Genomic DNA, 19,321 nt, shown 5'->3' on the forward strand with positions numbered 1-19,321 from the left:
GCTAAGTGATTTGTTGTTCCAAAGAAAAAAAAAAGTGAAGTGATCAACTGTTTTAGAGTTTTTAATGTTAAAAAATTACTCATAAGAGAAGGTATAATCTTGAGATGTTGCCATCTGCCAACAAACAACTAATTTCAAGTAGTCAAAATATTATAAGGCCATGTTTATTTCAATATTTCGGCTTTAAATAATACTTCCGTTTCTTCTTAATTGTTACACTTTGACATTTTACACTATTCACAAATTGCACTTTGACCCTCGTTTGTGATTTATACGTGAATAAAAACATAGTCATGTGGGATCTTGTTAGATTCGTATTAGTATGTATTTTATTAATATGTAGTTTTTATATTTTTTACAAATACAAAATTAGAGATATAAAGGCTCAAAGTAGTGCATCGGCATGCGTGAAAAGTGTAAGTGTAATAATTAAAAAGAAACGGATGTAGTACTCACCAAGCTACCATTGTATAGGAAAATATATTTACTTGTTAGACACCTTTCAATGTTTAATTTTTAATCATCAAAAGTTTACAATTTTACATATGTATAATTAGAGATATTAATAATCAAGTAGGACAAGTATTGCATTAGTTTTGGAATGAAGGATGCATACATAATAACCTCGTTGAAATATTTATATAATAAACTAGATATACATATAACACAATGTCCCATTAGACTGTAATTAATCGTCTCATTGGAAGAAAAATGGTCAGTAAAAACAAATGGTAGAGTTACCATAATCGCTTTTATTTGACTCAAGTGTTTACTTACATATCACCAATTATTCAATAGCTGGAAATTAATAACAGACAACTACAAAACACAAATCAAAGACAATTTTGCAAGTTACAACATAGTCGTTTCTCAGATTTTTTATCGAACACATAGTGCGCATAGTCTGCATTTTCGCTCAAACATCAAACTACAGTACAAGTGGATGATTATCTGCATTTTAGCTATAAAAAAAAAGCATTAAAAACAGTTCCCAAAAGAGTTGGAAGGTGAATGATCAAATATTACTTCATTGTAAATTGTCAAAAAATCGATGCCAGCCATTTTTTTCTTTCTAAAAGATGAACAATTGGTGTTAGATTATTTGGGTTAAACATCAAAACTCGTACCACATCAGAGTTTGATTGAGGTGATAGGATTCTGGTCTTACCTGGTGAATAGTAGGAGAGACTCTAAAGTTTTGAGGTTTTTTCGTCCCATATCGGAAGGAAATAGAAACATACTCAGAAATGTGAATATAAGATTCAGAGAGGTGGGAAATGAAAAAGTATCTTTGCGCTTGGGGCAATGACGCAGCTAGTGAGGTAATAACCGAGGCGCGTCAATTGCTGGTTGAAAACTATTTCCAAACCCCCTCCTTGGCCTGGGCTTGACCTTGGCCGTCGAGAATTTCTGGAAGGGCTCCCTTTCGAGGGTAAAGCTCTACAATTCATAGTCTAAATTTTAATATTCAATTATTGCCAAATGCAACTCCAGTTCAGAATTTGTGGAAGGGTGACTTTGCCAAATTTCGAAAAATTAGGTCAAATTTGGTTCTAATTTAGTCGTCAAAATTTTGGTTATTATATAATGGATTATGTTATAAATGATATGAATATACTACTTAAAATGGAAATAAGTTGTGAATTTATGAAAATTTTTGCATCAATCGATGTAATAAATGATCAATTAATACAACTTATTTTCATTTTTAGCTTCTTATATACAATCTTTAGGACTGCATATAGTTTTTTCCTTATATAATTTATCATATTTTCTCAATTTAGATTTTCACTCGTGATTGATTTTAAAAAAGTAGCGACTTTTGCCTTTCCAATTATTATTTTGGACATTTGGAAGATAGCTGAAAATTTTGGTGCCAATGCAAAATTACAACAAAAATGTTAATTTTTTTTTAAATATACATGAAGTGTATATGTATTTATATTATATCCCAAGTTATTTTTTTTGAATTGGATATGATTTCAAAAAGGTGAGTTCAAATTCAGTTTCAAAATATTTAAACTCAAAATTTTGAGTACGAGTTCAATCCAAATATTTTTTCAGTCGAGTCCAGTCCAATAAGTTTATACTGGACTAGATTAAACTTTGGACTTTTTGCTAATAACGTTATAATCGTTAAATATGATGAGAGGCATGCAATTACTTTTCTGAAATGTTATAATAGGGGATATCCATGTTTGTTTGAGGGGATATCTATATATTTTCATGTGAAGGGGAATGAGATTAAACCCCCTTTTATCCCACCAAAATTAGATATGGGAGGGGGCAGGTATTAGGGAGGGGAATTATTTCTAGTTATGTTAAAAGACGAATTTATCCTTCATTAAAATATATACTTCACCAATATTGCTTGCTCTTCTTTTGCTATCCATCATTAAAATGGGTAAATTTGCAAGTTAGCAATATATTCCCTACTTAAGTACCTCATACCAAACATTGGATAATAATATTCCCAACATAATCCCACTAACATACCAAATAAGGGATTGGGATATATTTAATGAATTCCCACCTTCTAACTCCCATTCCCAATCCCATCCTCTAATCCCCAAACTCCCAATCCCTCATACCAAACGTTTCGACATTGTCAATTAACAAAGGTAAAATTAGCTTGCAACAAGAGCTGAACCTGTGACCTCTTGCTATTATAGCATGACACAATTACCATTTCAACCAACTTTTAATCATACTTTAAGTGTCCACATTATTATATTTGTATCTTTTAAATGATGAATTTTCCTTAATATATTTTAATGGGAGTGGAAAAAAACGCATATCAAGTTCGAAAAACAATACCAAGCCGGGGCAACAGCCGGGCCCAAATACTAGTTAATTATACAAAACGTGTATTCGCAATGTACAGAGAAGAAATGAAACGTCTATTGGAGAACGGAGGAAATATATTGTAACGATGCCCATTTTATCATGGGTAATGCTATATGCAGCCCTTACGTTACACATAAGCATTAAATACATTTCCTAAATTGGTATAGGTTTAAAAATTTATGACAAAATTACACAAAGATTAATGTAATTAATGCTTTATTCTTTCTAAAACTTTCCTTTTTAAGCTTCTTATATGCAACCCTTAGGGCTGCATATTTTTATCATATTGTTGGGTTTTAATTTTCGAACCTTTAATTATGTTGGGGAGATGCCGAGATGGGTAATCTGGTTGTACTTTGGGTTGGATTTTGTTCATGCACACAACCTGTTTGATGAAATGCCCAGGTGAAGGTTGACAATGACAATAGTAAATACTGTGTTGATTGAATCATTACACTTGCATAAATCTAATCTTATGAAAATCATCATGGAATAGGGGAATTATTTCGATCTTTAAGTAATAAATAATAAATGTTCAGTAATGCAACAGCCAACAACCTTTTGTTCAACATAGTGCATCATCATATACACTCACATATACAAAAGTTCACAGCTTAATTATTTACTTACAAATAGAGGGATCCTTTACCCAATTTACATACAATACAATCTTCACAAAAGAAAATCCCTAACTTCCAAAAAATGAAATGATGCAAAAAAAAAAACATTATCATCTATCGACCTACTATAGATACAGTCAAGACCTCATGCACGCTCAAATCCTTTGCACTGGAAGTTGAGGCATTTTCTGATAATGGTTTCCTATTAATGAAAGGTGGTTGTTTCGCCAGCGGAAGAGAGGTATTTTCACTATTTAACATGTGAATAACGGTTGACATAGAAGGGCGATCACTTGGGTCTTCTTGTACACACAACAACCCAATATTAATGCACTTTACAACTTCTGAACAACATGATTCTTTGAGTCTTGGGTCTATCAATTCCAATCCTTGATCTTCATTCCACATTTTCCAGGCCTAAAGTTGAAGTATATTTAGACCACAACAGTTGACATAATTTTACAAAAAGCCCTTTAATAATACTTCCCCCGTTTCGTTTTAAATGCAACAAATGAATATTTTTATATCTCACGAATAATACCCATTTGTTGCATCTCAAACGAAACGGAGGAAGTAGTTACTATTTCTATCCACGCCTTATAACTAAATTGTAAATGATGACATACTGGGAAATCTAATCATGAAGTATTAACATTTTATTTCAAGTAACAACTTTTTAAAAATAGCATATGTAACTATTGATTTCGGACCAAGGGAGTATTGAGTCACTTTATTTCTAATGTTACTTACATGTCCTAGAAGAGTCAGACCATGCTCAAACATAAACATCCTCGAATTCCTTTTACCACATATTGTTTCCAATATGATCACGCCAAAGCTGAAAACATCAGACTTGAAAGAAAATATCCCTTCAGATGCATATTCTGGAGACATGTAACCACTGCGCCATAATAGAAAAGAGTGGATTAGCACATTACTCAAGGTTTGTTGATAATATATAGTGAAGTTGAAATCAATTCACACTCCTACATACTATGTTCCAACGACTTTGTCAGTGCTTGCTTCTGTTTTCTTTCCACCAACAATCCTTGCTATGCCAAAGTCTGAAATTTTTGGATTCAGGTCTTCATCAAGTAGAATGTTGCTTGGTTTAAGATCTCGATGAATAATCCTAAGCCTCGAGTCTTGGTGAAGATAAAGAAGTCCTCGTGCTATTCCCAAAATGATGTCAAAACGCTTTTTCCAGTCTAAAAACACAGAATGCCTTTCGTCTTCTTGCAAGAAATCAAACATATAAGAAATTGTTACAAGAGCAAATAGCTAAGTAATCTTATTTGAAGGTGAGTAAGAACTTTGGTGTGACTGACCAAATAAACAAGAGTCTAGGCTTCCATTGGGCAGGAATTCATAGACTAAAATCTTCTCATTCGCTTTCGTGCAATACCCAAGAAGTCTTACCAGGTTCCGATGCTGGAGTTTGGCAATCAACTTAACCTCGGTCCTAAATTCTTCAATACCTTGCAATGATAGACTTGAGAGCCTCTTAACAGCAATTTCCACCCCATTTGGAAGTTTTCCCTGTGCAATGTTACACATCAGTATGATAGGTCAGCAAATTCGCAAGTTGCAACTGTCATATGATATTATAGATATCCTTGATTGTTACCCTGTACACAGAACCAAATCCCCCTGCTCCTAGTTTATTTGCGTCTGCAAAGTTGTTTGAAGCATCAAGTATGGTTTCCCAATTGAAAAAAGGCACATCTATGCTTTCAGGATCATCTTCTTTGAACTCGAAAGAGCCTGTGACGTCATTAACATTACTTAGTGTAAACAATTCCATACGACTACTGGTGTACAAGAATGCAGTGACAACAGAAAATCCTGTGATCTTGGTGAATTCTATCCATTGATTTTTTTTTTCTTTTCAAAATTATCATAGCACAACACATTTCACATATTCTTATCTAACTAATAGTAAAAAATTATAGAAATGAATGGCGCAACCTACTACCTTGTAGTTTAGCAGATCTGCTTTTTTGCATATGATAGATCAAGAATATCACGCATAGAAGAATAGATGCCAATACAGCAGCTAAGCAAGGAATTAGAACCTGGAGAGGTAAACTCACTGTTGTAGAACCAAAAGTGAACATTGTCAACCCTTTACAGCCCGTTATAACATGCTCGAAAAGAAAATAAATACATTGAATCAGAAGAAGATTATATGATAAACTTCCCAGCAAATAATAAAAGTGAAAGGGAATGGTATATTTACTACGAAAATTATGGGCTTCAAACGAAATTGCAAGACGTTGTAAGGAGCTTGCTTACCTTTGGTACACTTCACATTGCTTCCATCCCAATTATAACTAGATCCACAAATGCACCTCGACTCACCGATTCCTGGTGATTTGCAAGTAGTAAGGGGCCAAGCTTGACACTCTGAATGCTCACTACAAATAGGTTCTCGTGGAGGTTTCCAGCCCATCTCAAACTCAATAAAGGATTGGTCAACTCCCAAAAAGCGCTGCTCCTTCAGAGAAGTGCAGTTTTTAACACTGTACACCGAGTGATCCTTAGATGATCCAAAGATCGAGTTACTATCACATGAATTGCCATGTCTGACTTGTATAAAAAATCTCTTTTTTTCAGGATAAATTGCAGTGACATTGAAGGTGCCCTTTGAAGTTGAGAAACTAACTTGCCCTGTTTTCTCATTGCAGTGGAAATCGGCATATAATGGATCCCCACAATCTGCAGAAGTGCTAAGGGGATAGGGAATGACATAAATTCCGCAAGTCTTGCAGTTTCTAGATGTTAATTCTGCAGCAGGTGTATGCATCTCATGTCAGCTACAGTATTATATCATGAATCATGATTAACAATGTTAAATTATGATCTCTAAGTATATAAGGTTGCATCAAGTCCCAATGTCACAATTGAGTTGAAGTTGGCTCGTCTTCAAAATGAAACAAATTTGATCGTTTGTAGTCACTAAATTGACACAAATCTCAACAGATTAGCGTCATCTGTTTGTATATATGACAAGAAATGCATGTTTGCTAGGTGAAAGGCATTATCTTGAATGCATAAAGACATTCTATTCTGAGTGGGTCAATAATTATTACCTAATACTGAAAGAGATGATGATAACAGTTATATATTCAAGTTGCAACAGATCAGAAAAAGGAAGATACCTATAATAGAACATGTACTACGAATAAATATTGTAATCCCATCGCGATATTCCTCTTGTAAGCCAGTAATTTCATTACTCCACATCAAGCACCTCTCATTTAACGTACCTGTGCAAGTAGCAACACCACAAGAGTAAGCCACACAATTACAATCCTTGAGGCATGCATCTGTACAATTCTTATTTGTCTCATTATTATGGGGGATAACTTTCATCATAGGCATCCTGAAGAACACATCGTCGGAATAACTCCTACTGCAGGTTGCTGACGTTGGCGAACATCCCTCAAAGAATCTTCCTGAACGCCAGCTGTCTGGTGAACTAGGAACAAAGCCTGGCAAGCACGTACACAAAAACCCATTATTACTATTGCAGCTGCCAAAGTTTCCACATATTTTGTTCAAATTACATCTATCATTTGGCTCTGCCAACTTCAAGGACCACCCTCTTTCACTTTCCCATTTCCAGAATTGAACTTGCCCAGTAAACTTCATCACCAATCTCGTATTATTATAACCTTCTAACCGAGAAATATTTTTCAGCGATATATTAGACAATATTGGTGGTGCATGATCAAAAGATGAGACTTTGTTCTCCCAATATTGTGGCGATCCTTTTTTAATAATAACCAATTTGTTGCCTTTGTTCCCTTCGATCTGCAAGAATGTATAGTTACCCAGTGCTGGATTATTGCTCGTCTCCCATGACGTCAAAGCTTCAGCACCATTCATTCCCTGAAGAAATATATCAGTTGGGTCATCAAAGCTTTGCCACAGAACCTGATTTACTCTCTCCCCCATTCTGTTGCAAATTAAGTTGCCAGTGTCTTGTAGACAATAACTTGCATTACTAGATGGAGCAACTTCAGCGGACCAGTAGATCACACCTTCTATATCCATTACCATGGCACTACCATTTTTTACAATAAGGGAGCCACCGGAATCCAGCAGTGGCTTATCTCTATTAGCAACCCACACAATAATCTTAGAATTAGGCTCGTCGTTATAGGTATTATACCATATGCCCAAAAACCTGCTCTTACTATTGTTCCCACCAGGAGTGAAGAATCCGAGCTCAAACACTCCACCCGGAGATACTAGAGTACTGTTACTAGTACCATCCCTAATCATAGAACCTTCTTCTAAGCAGTCCCTAGAGCTGCAATGTTGCATAATCATAGAAAACAAGAGAACATATAAGAAGAAGAACAAGGTGAGGTAACGTATGCACATTCTGAACCTATTGGTAATTGCAATAAAGCATTACAATACTTCACCAAGAATGAAAACATCCATTAAATGGATCAGAAGTACGAGTCGCTATCAGGGTATCGCTTGACAAACCAGGTTAAAACAAAGCCACATATGTCATCTTTCACCACATGAACAAGCTCAGAACCGTCAAAAGCATCAGCATCCTTAACCAAACAACGGGAAGACCCATATGAGACATATAAGAAAGAATATCAGACCTATCAGAAATACTGTTTTACCACAAAATTACAAGAAATTCATATATATGTCAGCATCACTGAATTATTAATAATCAACTAAACAAAGATAACACAATGTGTAATTAATAAAATTCTCTCATTGGAAGAGAAAGATCAGATCAAAATATATAATTGATGTTTTTACCAAATCTCGTCCTTATTAGTAGACTCAAGCGTTTACCTATAACACGACCAATTATTCAATAGCTAAAACTCAATAACAGAGTTTTTTTTGCAAAAAACACAAATCAAAGTCAATTTTTCCCAACTCAAAAACATTATAATTTACATATATAGTATAAACAACAAATTTTTAATTTTAAATATAATCTCTTGAGAGTGGGCTGCAACTTTTTTTTTTTTTTTTTTGGCCAAATAGTAAATCCCAGCACATTATCTCTTTCAGACATTTCATCGAACAGTTAGTGCTCAGAGTTTGCTTTTTCGCGCAAAAATTAAATTGGGATACAGTTGATGATTCTTAACATTTTCGCGCCAAATACAGCATGAAAATCCGTGCCAAAAATAAATTAAGTACTACTTCATTGTTGATCAACAATGGACTGATTTCTTGAATTGGAAATATGAGTTAAAAGAATTGTCCCTAAATACAAACAAATTAATGTTGAGATTAACATTGGCGTAAAAAAAAATCTCAGAATACAAACTAAACACAAATTCTTTAATGAAAACAAAAAAACTCACTACCAAATAGATCATCTGAGCACATGGTGATGGTATGTAATTTTGTGTTCTGGTAAATTTGTTAGTCAAAATTAAATCAACAAAGCTTTAAATTAAAGCTTTGTTGGTTGATTTTGAGCACCAAGATACTAGATTGCAATAAATGTAGATGAAAGTGAGCAAGTATTACAGGAGACGAGGAGAGAGATTGGACAAAAAGGGATGGAAAGAGGAGTCGTTAAACGGAACAGGGGAAAACAACCGGAGAAACTCCTAATTTCATGTCTCATCGTGAGACGTCAAACTACAAAGTAAGAGTTACTATATATCATAAGACGTATTATGTACTAAAATTCAAAGTTGATACTCAATTAAGTATATCAAAGTTTAAGCCTCTTTACCCCTTTTTCATCAATTACGGGATGCCATGAGCCCCTTTTCCCTTTTTATTTTCAGTTTTTAGTTCATTTTCTTGTTTTGTTCAGTAAATTAGTCTCTTTTTATGAGATTTTCTCAAACTCTGTTATGGGGTTTTTAGTTTCTGTTTTGGAAATCTCCTTCTCGCCTATGGGAGGAGAGGAAGTGCGCTTGAGAAGGGAGTTGCTAAACGAAGAAGCTTCGAACCAAGGGAGCCTACGGTTGGGAATGATTGTTGGAGTCAGTACGTTCGTAAAGGTGCAGCTGAGACAGCAGGAGAATTGGATTACGACGGTTCAGCCTACCAAACGAGAAAGTTGTGAGTATGGTTCTTTTGTTTTTGGGTATGAGAAATTATTCTCATTGGTTGAAGTTCGAGACTCAACATGAAGGTATTGGAATCTCGGATGCGGTCAACCTAACTCGATCAAGAATGTCTTCCCAAACTATATCAGAATGATAGACTTCATTTATTAATTTCAGCTTTATTTATTAACTCCTAAAGTATATATGTCCTTATTGCATATAACAAAGTGCATCTTCAAGCTCACCCAAATATACCCAAAATTTCAGCTTTATTTATTAATTTATAATATTAAAGGGTTCCTTTTTCCAAATACATACATAGATTACAAAACTTCACACAAGAAAGTTCCTAACTTAACCCAAAATAATGCAGAACATCATCATTTACCGGCCTACTGTAGATACACTCATCACCTCATGCCCACTTGAATCCTTTGCACTAGAAGTTGAGGCATTCTCTGATAATGGTCTCCTGTTCATGAAAGCCGGTTGTTTGGCTGGTGGAAGAGAGGCATTTTCAGCGCTTAACATGTGAACTACAGTTGACATAGAAGGGCGATCACTTGGATCTTCTTGTACACACAACAAACCAATATGAATGCACCTTAGAACTTCTGAATATATGCACGATTCGTTGAGTTTTGGGTCCATCAATTCCAATCCTTGATCTTCATTCCACATCTTCCAGGCCTAAATTTTCATAAACTTGACATAATATTACACAAAGAACCTTATCATGGATTAGTGGTTGTTCAATTCCTAAGCCACTCTTGATCACTTAATTTTGAATGAAAATGATGGGATATTCAATTATAAATTACTGTATTAACTTTTTAGGACATGACATGGCTTTTTTTAGAATTTCTAAAATAGCATATGTAACTATTCTAGACAAAGAGTGTAAGGGTCAATTTACATCTCATGATACTTACATGTCCCAGGAGATTCACACCGTGCTCAAAGATAAAGATCCTCGAATTCCTTTTGCCCCGTATAGTCTCCAATATAACCACGCCAAAGCTAAAAACATCAGACTTAAGTGAAAAGATCCCTTCATATGCATATTCTGGAGACATATAACCACTGCACATAATTAAAAAAACAAAAAGAAGAGCGAATAAGCACATTACTGTGGATATGGACAATATATAGTGAGATGAAATAAATTCACAATCCTACATACTATGTTCCAACGACTTTGCCAGTGCTTGCCTCTGTTTCCTTCCCTCCAACAATCCTTGCTATGCCAAAGTCTGAAATTTTTGGATTGAGCTCCTCATCAAGTAGAATGTTGCTTGGTTTAAGATCTCGGTGAATAATCCTAAGCCTCGAGTCTTGGTGAAGATAAAGAAGGCCCCGAGCTATTCCCAAAATGATATCAAAACGCTTTTTCCAGTCTAAATACACAGAATGCCTTTCATCTTCATGCAAGATATCGAACATAAAATGAAGTGTTACAAGAAGAAAAGGTATATCATCTAATAGATAGGCGGGAAAATATATGGATGTGAGACTGACCAAACAAACAAGAGTCTAGGCTTCCATTGGGCATGTATTCATAGACTAAAATCTTCTCATCGGCTTTCGTGCAATACCCAATAAGTCTTACAAGGTTCCGATGCTGGAGTTTGGCAATCAACATAACCTCAGTCTTAAATTCTGCAATGCCTTCCACTGATACACTTGAGAGCCTCTTGACAGCAATTATCTGCCCATCTGGAAGCTCACCCTGAATGCAGTGTTCCACATAATGATATGTCATCAAACTAGCAAAGATTAGAAGATTTGTTTGATTGAATTAAGAATGATTACTCTGTAAACTGAACCAAATCCCCCTGTTCCAAGTTTATTTGCATCTGCAAAGTTGTTTGTAGCAGCAAGTATGCTTTCCCAATTGAAAAAAGGCACATCTATGCCTTCAGTATCATCTCCCTTGAATTCAGACGAGTCTGTCAAATTTTTCGAATCACTCAGTATACACAATTGTAATTTGTGATTCCTGGATTACAGGAACTGAGTGAAAAGATACTGAAAGGAAACCTATCTTGGAAATTTATTCATCAGCTTCTTTTGCAACACGACGAGTATGTTATCATTCACTATGCATCATGGAGAAGAAAATGATACAAGCAACTTACCTTGTCCTTTAACCATTCTTCTTTCCCTTATATGATAAATAGATAATATGCTGCACACAAGTATAATTGCCAATGCACCAGCTACGCAAGGAACCACAACCTTCATAGGAAAGGGAACTTTAATCGGACAAAAGGCAAACATTGTCAGAATTTTAAGCAGTTGCAGTGTATGGGCTCATAATTGGATATGTAGGACATAACCATTAATGCTTGTAAAGTTTCAGCAACATTCACTCCCAAAAAAAAAAGATATTACTAAAAAAGTTTAATGAACAATTGCCAGCACCAGCAGAATAGAAAAAGTGAGCAAGACTGCAGAAGTATCTCACCTCTGGTACATTCCAGCTCGAAGCCATTCCATCGAAATTTCGATCCACAAATGCACCTCATATCACCCCCTTTGGCTTTGCATGTAGTATGAGGCCATTGGCTACAATTTAAGGGTGCACGACAAGAAAATTCTGGCGGTGGATTCCAACCTATTTCAACTTCAATAAAAGGCTGTGCAACTTGAATCAAAGGTTGGTTCTCAACAACATTGCAGTTTCTAAAAGTGAATGGCAAGGAGTTGTTGAGTGACAATACGGACAAGTGTATGTATTTATCGTCACAAATATTATGCATGACTTGGATAGAAAAGAGCTTATTGTCTGGATCAATTGAGTTGACTCTGAAGTTGCCACTTGGAGTTGATAAGTGAACTTGACCTGTTTGCTTATTGCAATTAAAATGGGAGTACGAGGGATTCCCACAGTTTCCCCCAGTGCTTAGGGGATAGGGGATGATATAAGTTCCACAATGATTGCATGCCCTTAAGGTTGGATCTGCCACAGGAGAATAAATTTCATGTCAGCAAAGAGCTTTTAGAACACCGTATTGATGTTTCTCATAATGTTTTTACTAGAACACATTAAGTTTGTATAACTTTCAAAATTAACATGACGTGACCATTCATATTTCATAGTAACCACTAATTATACAAATTACAGTAAATACTAGGAGGATATTCATAATCCCGAGCCCCACTCTATTTACTTCCTTGGTCACATACAGACTTGTTACTACTAGTAATCAATATCGCTGCAGTCTTATACTCCCAGTCTTATTAAAAATTTGAGACTATTGCCTATGAATGAGTCAATGAGAGAAGTTACTACTACTAGTAATCTGTATTGTTTCAGCCTTGTCCGCAGTATCTTATCACAGATGTGAGACAGTTGTCTATGAGCAAATGCAAGTGAGTAAATTCTGCAAGTATGGAGGGAATCAGTCAAAATAGTACTCAGAGAAAAAAAAAAGATACCTATATCATCCCGTGTTGTGCGGACCAAAATAGTAATTCCATCAGAAGACTCCTCCTGCAAATCAGTCAGTTCAGTCCATGTCAAGCATTTGTTCTCAGTCACAGTGCCTGGTCCAGAACAATCGGCAGGACCTTCAAAGTAAGCTACACAAGTGCAATCACTAAGGCATCGACCTCTGCAAGTACCTTCGCTAGAAGTAGATACTTTACAAGTTCGGTTTCCCAGTTTCATCATGGGGAATGTCAAGAAAATATCATTCAAAGTACTGTCATTCCTATCACAAGCAGGTCCAGATTTTTGAGAGCACCCTCCAGAAGAGTCTCCCAATTTCCACTTAGCAGTAGGCTTAAATCCTGGCAAGCACTTGCACAACAACCCATTGTTACTATTGCAACTGCCAAAACGACCACACTTATCATACAATCTACAACCATCTTTTGGCTCCGACCAATTCAAGGACCAGCCTCTTTCACTTTCCCAATGCCATAACTGAATCTGTCCTGTGAAGTTCATCACTAATCGTGTGTTGTTCTGAAGAGAGGGATTGCCATTATTCCATAATCCAGACAAAGCTGATGGAATCTTGTCAAAAGGGGTTGTTCCACTCTGCCAATAATTTGGAACTCCTCTTTTGGCAATATACAAATCATTAGGTGTGACAAGTTGTAGCGGAAACGAGAACTTTCCTAGGGCTGGGTTGTTGTGGTTTTGCCAAGATACCAGCTTGCTTGACGCTAAAAGGCTTAAACTTCCATCTGCAACCATCCCTGGAAGAAGTGTGTCAGTTGGGTGCCCAAAACTTTGCCATAGCGGTGCTCTTTTCACTCTCCTATCACTTAATATTAAGTTTCCGTTATTAAGCAGACATAGTCTTATTAAACTCCTAGTTTTATTTGATACATCAGTTGCATCTTCAGTCGGTAAAGGAGGAAGCTTATTCGAAGTAACCTCGTAGTGTTTAATAGTCCCCATGGACTGTTTGTGCTCCGATAGCACATCATCGGTTGACCAGTAGGCAACACCATTCCTATCCAATAGCTTGGCATCAGAATCATCAAGTACAAGGTAGCCATAGGAATCCAACAGGGGTTTATCTCTATTTGCAACCCACACCACTATCTTGGGATTGTTCTGCTTGTGATACCATATTCCCAGAAACCTGCGATTTACGGCCTTCTCATCAGGAGTGAAAAACCCAAACTCAAACATCCCCCCTTGAGATACTAAATTGGTTGTACCATTAGTGATCCTAAAGCCTTTTTCTAAGCAGTCACTAGCCCTGCATTGCAGTAGAGGAATCAAGAACAAGAGTTTATATAAAAAGAACTTCATGGAGCTAGTTATAATTGCCTAAAGCTTCAAAATGCTTCACTAAGAGTGAAAACAGACATTTAATCTGAAAGCTGTATCAGCATAATTCACCAAAGAAGTATAGTTAAGAATACAACAAGCTCGCAACAGTCAAAGAATCAGCATCTTACTAAGACTAATCATCTGAAGACTTTTCTACACTACTTCCACCATACAATTTCTATGAATGTGCAGGTGCTTAAAGTTAAAATATATCAATTGAAGATGTATTACGTACCACAAAACTCAAAAGTTAAATACGTCAACATCCTTGAATTATGATATACAAACAACTGAACAAGTACAGAAAACACCACGCTTGATTACCATTCAAATACTATAAAAATGGTGGGGTTACCATAATTCGTCGTCTTCAGCTATTATCATAAATTACAATTTTTTTTGTTTGAAATATAATCTCTTCTTTTTTTTTTTTTTTTTTTTTTTTTGCCAAAAAGTAAATCCCAGCACATTATCTCTTTCAGACATTTCATCGAACAGTTAGTGCTCATAGTTAGTGCAAAAATCAAATTGTGAGGAAGTTGTTGATTCTTAACATTTTCGCGCCAAATACAGCATGAAAATCCGTGCCAAAAATAAATCAAGTACTACTTCATCTTTGATCAACAAAGGACTGATTTTTTGAACTGGGAATATGAGTTAAAGAGTTGGTCCTAATTACAAACTAATCAATGTTAAGATTTTGGCGTAAAAAAACTCAAGATGCAAACTAAACCCAAATTCTTTAATGAAAAGTGAAAACGAAGAAACTCATCTGAATACATGGTATGTAATTTTGTGTTCTGGTAAATTTGTAAGTCAAAATTAGATCAACAAGCTTCAAATTAAAGCTTTGTTGGTTGATTTTGAGTACCAAAATACTAGATTGCAGTGGTTGTAGATCAAAGTGTGCAAGCATTACAGGAGACGAGGAGAGAGATTGGACTAAGAAGGACGGAAACAGGGGAAAACAACTCGAGAGATTCCTAATTTCAACGCTCTTTTTAATTTGGGTAGCCTCAAATAAGCATTAAACACATTTTTTATATTATTTCCTTACTTCCAATAGTTCATGTTTAGGGTAATTCCAATAGTTCATGTTTAGGGTAAGTTTATCTCCATATTCTAAGATTTTGCTTCAAACTCTACCACATAAGTTTTATCAACTTTTTTGCTTTCCAGACTCACAACAACAGACTCTCTATGACCCAATAGAATTTGGACACATGTCCAACATGAGCCTTGAGTTGAGTTTTATGCAACATTATCCTTTAAGACCTTAAAGAGTCTCAAGTTAAGACTCATCTCAAGACTAGGGATAAACTTACCCTTAGGTTTTTTTATATGGTAAATGCGTAGAATTTTAAAATTCATGGAGTATCACTATAGTTTCAAAATATACCCAATATCTTTATTATAGCGCGTCTTGTGTGTGGCCGACCATACGCAAAACTACGGGTGTAGCCGCGCGCGCGAAACATTGTCAGTCCGTCAGCTCATTTTCAAATGGTCTCACTCGTTTCTCATCGGGATCAAACTTTTGACCAAGCGTTGGAAAGGTATCGAGCCAAATTTTCATCTTCAACTTGAATCTTCCCAAAATATTAAGTGTCTTGTGAGATATGGCTTGAAGTTGACCCTTGTGCACAAACTCTTATGAACAAATGTAGTTACTATTACGAACAAATGGAGTTACTTGTATAGATATATGGTTACTCTTAGCAGTAAAGGGGTGTTACTCTTATAAACAAATGTGGTTACTTTTATTACAAAAGAGAATACTAATCAGTTTACTTGTATAAACAAATGAGGTTACTCGTATGAAGAAAATGGGTTACTTTTGTAAATAATTGAGGTTACTTGATCAAATAGGATATCGTAAAATAAGGTTAATATTGTGGAAGAATGAGGTTACTCATATGAAAACATGAAGTTACTTTTGTGAACAATTGAGGTTCTAGTATGATTAAATAATGGGGTTATTCGTATGAATAAATGGGGTTTACTCGTATGAAGTAATGGGGGTTTACTCGTATGAAGTAATGGGGTTACTCAGTGTGAATAAATGGCGTTACTCGTACGATTGAATAACATTATCGTATGATTAAATGAAGTTACTCTTTTGGAAGAATGAAGTTACTCATATCAATAAACGGGATTACTCATCTTCCTTTCCTATATCTTCCCAACCTCATTCTCCAATCTCCTCACATCCTACATCTGACAATATACCCACTCCTGATGATATTCTTGACATTAGTGACACTTTACCTCTCAGAAGAAGCACTAGACATGTTACTCCTCATCTATTTAATTACATATGCAATGCCACCACTTCTTCTCCATGGTGTGCTCTCATTGCTTATTCTTCTTTACCTCCCTTTCATACAACTCCTATATCTTGGGTTGAACACCTAAATGAGCCTGTCATTTACTAAGTAGCACGGATACAGATACGAAAACGAATACGGGGATAGGGATGGAGACGGAAAACGACAAAATCAAAATTTCTAAAAACGGGTATGACTTGGATTCGGCAAAAAACAAAATTTAAACTAAAACAATATATGTACTTTATGGTTGTTTGTGTGTTTTTATATGATTAGTATTGTTATTTAATAATAATAATAATAATAATAATAATAATAATAATAATAATATAAACTGAAAAAGAAGTACAAAGTACAAACTTAGTAAAGGGATAACACTTTAATAAAGAGACATAAAAGTGTAGAAGTAGTCATCTTTTCCCAGAGATATGACAAATGTAAAAAAGGGAAGGAGATTTAAAAAAACAGAAAAAGTACCCAATTAGTACTCACTTCTCGTTTTAATTTAAAAAAACAAAGAAGGGAGGGAGATTTAAAAGACAAAGAATGACAACTGTAAAGTAGGCTAGAAGGGAGGGGGGTTTGACTGCGAGTGAGTTTTATTTTTACACTGTCTTCTACTTTAGTCTTCTTCGTCTCTTTTTTTTTTTTTCATCATCTCTTCTTCTACATCTAAATAATTATGGGCTCAAATTTTTTCACCATTTTGGACTTAAAGATTACTCTTTTTTTTGGGTTGAAATGTCATCTAGAAAAACCCACATCTTATCTCTAAGTTTTTTTCCTCTCAAATTTCATGAAAGTCATATGGATACGTTTCGTTCCTGTCCACTTTGAAGTAGATTCGTCCCCATAAGAAGCGCTCCTACCCACCCTCTCAGGTACGAATTGGGTATGAATCCACCTCGTATCCGAATCGTACCCGTACCGAATACAGGATAGGGAACTCAACCACTGCTTCATAGGTCACTTATACAAAAGCTATGTGAAGGGACCACAGTCCTTCTAAAACAAAGAGTTGCGGTTTAATGACACCCGCAACCATTCACTACATCTATACTGTTTAATGACACCCGCAACCATTTAGTTCATGTAATCCATGTACAATTAAAAAAAATTAGAAATTGCACAGTATAGGTTTTGATCCCGTGACCTCAAGTTCATGTACTAAAGTTTTAACCACTAGACCAAGTTGTATTTAGTGCTATCATATCAAAGTACAATATTAATAAATGAATTTTTTCTTACCCGGGGCATAGCCCGGGCCTAATAACTAATTTAGCCCAAAAACCGCACCCTTCGTGAATGAAGGGCTACGGTTTTAGGGTAAACGCAGCCCTTCACCCTTTTTTTTTTTTTTTTTTTTTTTTGCGCGCCTACCACATATCGAAACAAATCAAAACAAAACCCAAAATTCTTCTCTTTCCTCAATCCCAGATTTTCCCCCTCTCTCTTTTCGCATCTCTCCGCCGCCATTCGCTCGCCGGAGATTCTCTCATGTGCTGGTGCACGCTTCCGTCACTCCGCCATTCGCTCGCATCGCTTAGACTCAAAAACCAGCGACGCCGTCTCTCACATGATTCGCACCACCACGAATGGTCATCGTTTGTACTCGTCTTCTCTCTCGCACGATTCGCACGAAGCTTCAACTGAACCCCACCAGCACTGAAGTCGCGGATCCGCTGTCACCACCAAAAGCGAGTTGATCTTCAATTCTCTCTCTTCATCCCTCTCATGGCGGGCTCAAATTAAAGGTTTTTCTTTATTGAATTCACTCAATTAATTGATTAATTTTTATATCCGTTTTAGATGATATCAATTGCGCATTCTTAAATTTTCAGATTTTATTTTTGGTTAGTTTCGCGTTTTTAGGGTTTGAAAATGTTGATATTATATTCACGATTAATTTAACGTTTTTAGGGTGTATTTCGTTTCTGTAATTTTTATAATTTTTGCTTGATATGTTGAGATTAATCTGGTTGATTTTTGTATTATTATTTAATTTCAGAATTCAGTGGTTAAGATCTTTTCTGTAATTTCATTGTGAATTTTAGATAGAATTGTTGAACTATTTTGTAATTCCTCGATAGTGATTTTGATTATTTTGTGAATTATATTATGTATTTGCACTTAGATAGGTGTGTGTTGTTCGTATTCTTTTTGTGTTGTTTTTGATTATTTTGTGAATTCAGTGTTGTTTGTATTATGTATTTGCACTTAGATAGCATCTTCATCTTTTCCTTGGTTGTGAAGCTGTAGTGGGTCGAAGCCTTTCACTTGAAGTAAGTGTTAGCTCTTTGCATGTGGTGATATGTTCAGTTCTGATCCTTTTGTTTCTTAATCAACTTTTGTCTGCTCTTGGTTTTGTTGCATAAAGTAAGCTTTATATCTTTAGGATGAAAATTTTCTTATCGTTGGACTCTTAGCTACTTTCTGCACACATTTGCAGTTTAATTCATGTAGTTTCTCATTCAATTGCATCTCTTTAATTCATTATATTGTGACTTAGTTTTGTATTTTTTATCTTTTTAGTTTTGTACTTTATCTTGTTTATTTGTACACTTAAATAAAACAAACCGGAGTTTGATCCTTTAATGGGCAGTTTGCTGTGACCGGTGGACAAAGAGGTCTAAGGGGGTGGTTACACTGGAGTTTGACCGCTTTCGCAAGTCT

At 35.5% G+C, this 19,321-nt stretch overlaps 1 protein-coding gene, 1 long non-coding RNA gene and 1 other non-coding gene across 3 annotated transcripts; 1 reads left to right on the forward strand and 2 right to left on the reverse strand.

Moving 5' to 3' along the window:
• Nucleotides 1–717: 717 nt before the first annotated feature.
• Nucleotides 718–1,569, reverse strand: LOC125497977 (uncharacterized). Its single transcript, XR_007274751.2, has 2 exons — nt 1,169–1,569; nt 718–1,072 (listed from the first exon to the last, which is right to left on the reverse strand). It is a non-coding gene; the product is annotated as an uncharacterized LOC125497977 (long non-coding RNA).
• LOC125498116 (U4 spliceosomal RNA) lies at nt 1,288–1,440 on the forward strand. Its single transcript, XR_007274882.1, has one exon. It is a non-coding gene; the product is annotated as a U4 spliceosomal RNA (small nuclear RNA).
• A 1,771-nt stretch (nt 1,570–3,340) lies between the features above and the next one.
• Nucleotides 3,341–15,369, reverse strand: LOC104894315 (uncharacterized). Its single transcript, XM_057394811.1, has 18 exons — nt 12,968–15,369; nt 11,994–12,488; nt 11,665–11,781; nt 11,339–11,475; nt 11,045–11,255; nt 10,710–10,947; nt 10,459–10,609; nt 9,914–10,216; nt 7,941–8,044; nt 6,629–7,785; nt 6,133–6,254; nt 5,763–6,006; nt 5,443–5,559; nt 5,095–5,231; nt 4,796–5,006; nt 4,462–4,699; nt 4,218–4,368; nt 3,341–3,884 (listed from the first exon to the last, which is right to left on the reverse strand). The coding sequence occupies exons 1-18, from the start codon at nt 14,298–14,300 to the stop codon at nt 3,582–3,584; spliced, it is 5,769 nt and encodes a 1,922-aa protein (XP_057250794.1). The 5' UTR covers nt 14,301–15,369; the 3' UTR covers nt 3,341–3,581.
• Nucleotides 15,370–19,321: the final 3,952 nt, after the last annotated feature.

This window comes from Beta vulgaris, chromosome 5 (genome assembly GCF_026745355.1).
Source record: "Beta vulgaris subsp. vulgaris cultivar EL10 chromosome 5, EL10.2, whole genome shotgun sequence".
NCBI lineage: Eukaryota > Viridiplantae > Streptophyta > Magnoliopsida > Caryophyllales > Amaranthaceae > Beta > Beta vulgaris.

Coding starts and splice junctions, on each gene's coding strand:
- LOC104894315 (XM_057394811.1), bottom strand. CDS start 14,300: ATGAAGTTCTTTTTATATAAACTCTTGTTCTTGATTCCTCTACTGCAA. Junction 11,782..11,993: donor CGAGCTGGAATGTACCAGAG/GTGAGATACTTC, acceptor GTCCGATTAAAG/TTCCCTTTCCTATGAAGGTT. Junction 3,885..4,217: donor GTCTGACTCTTCTAGGACAT/GTAAGTAACATT, acceptor CTTCAACTTTAG/GCCTGGAAAATGTGGAATGA.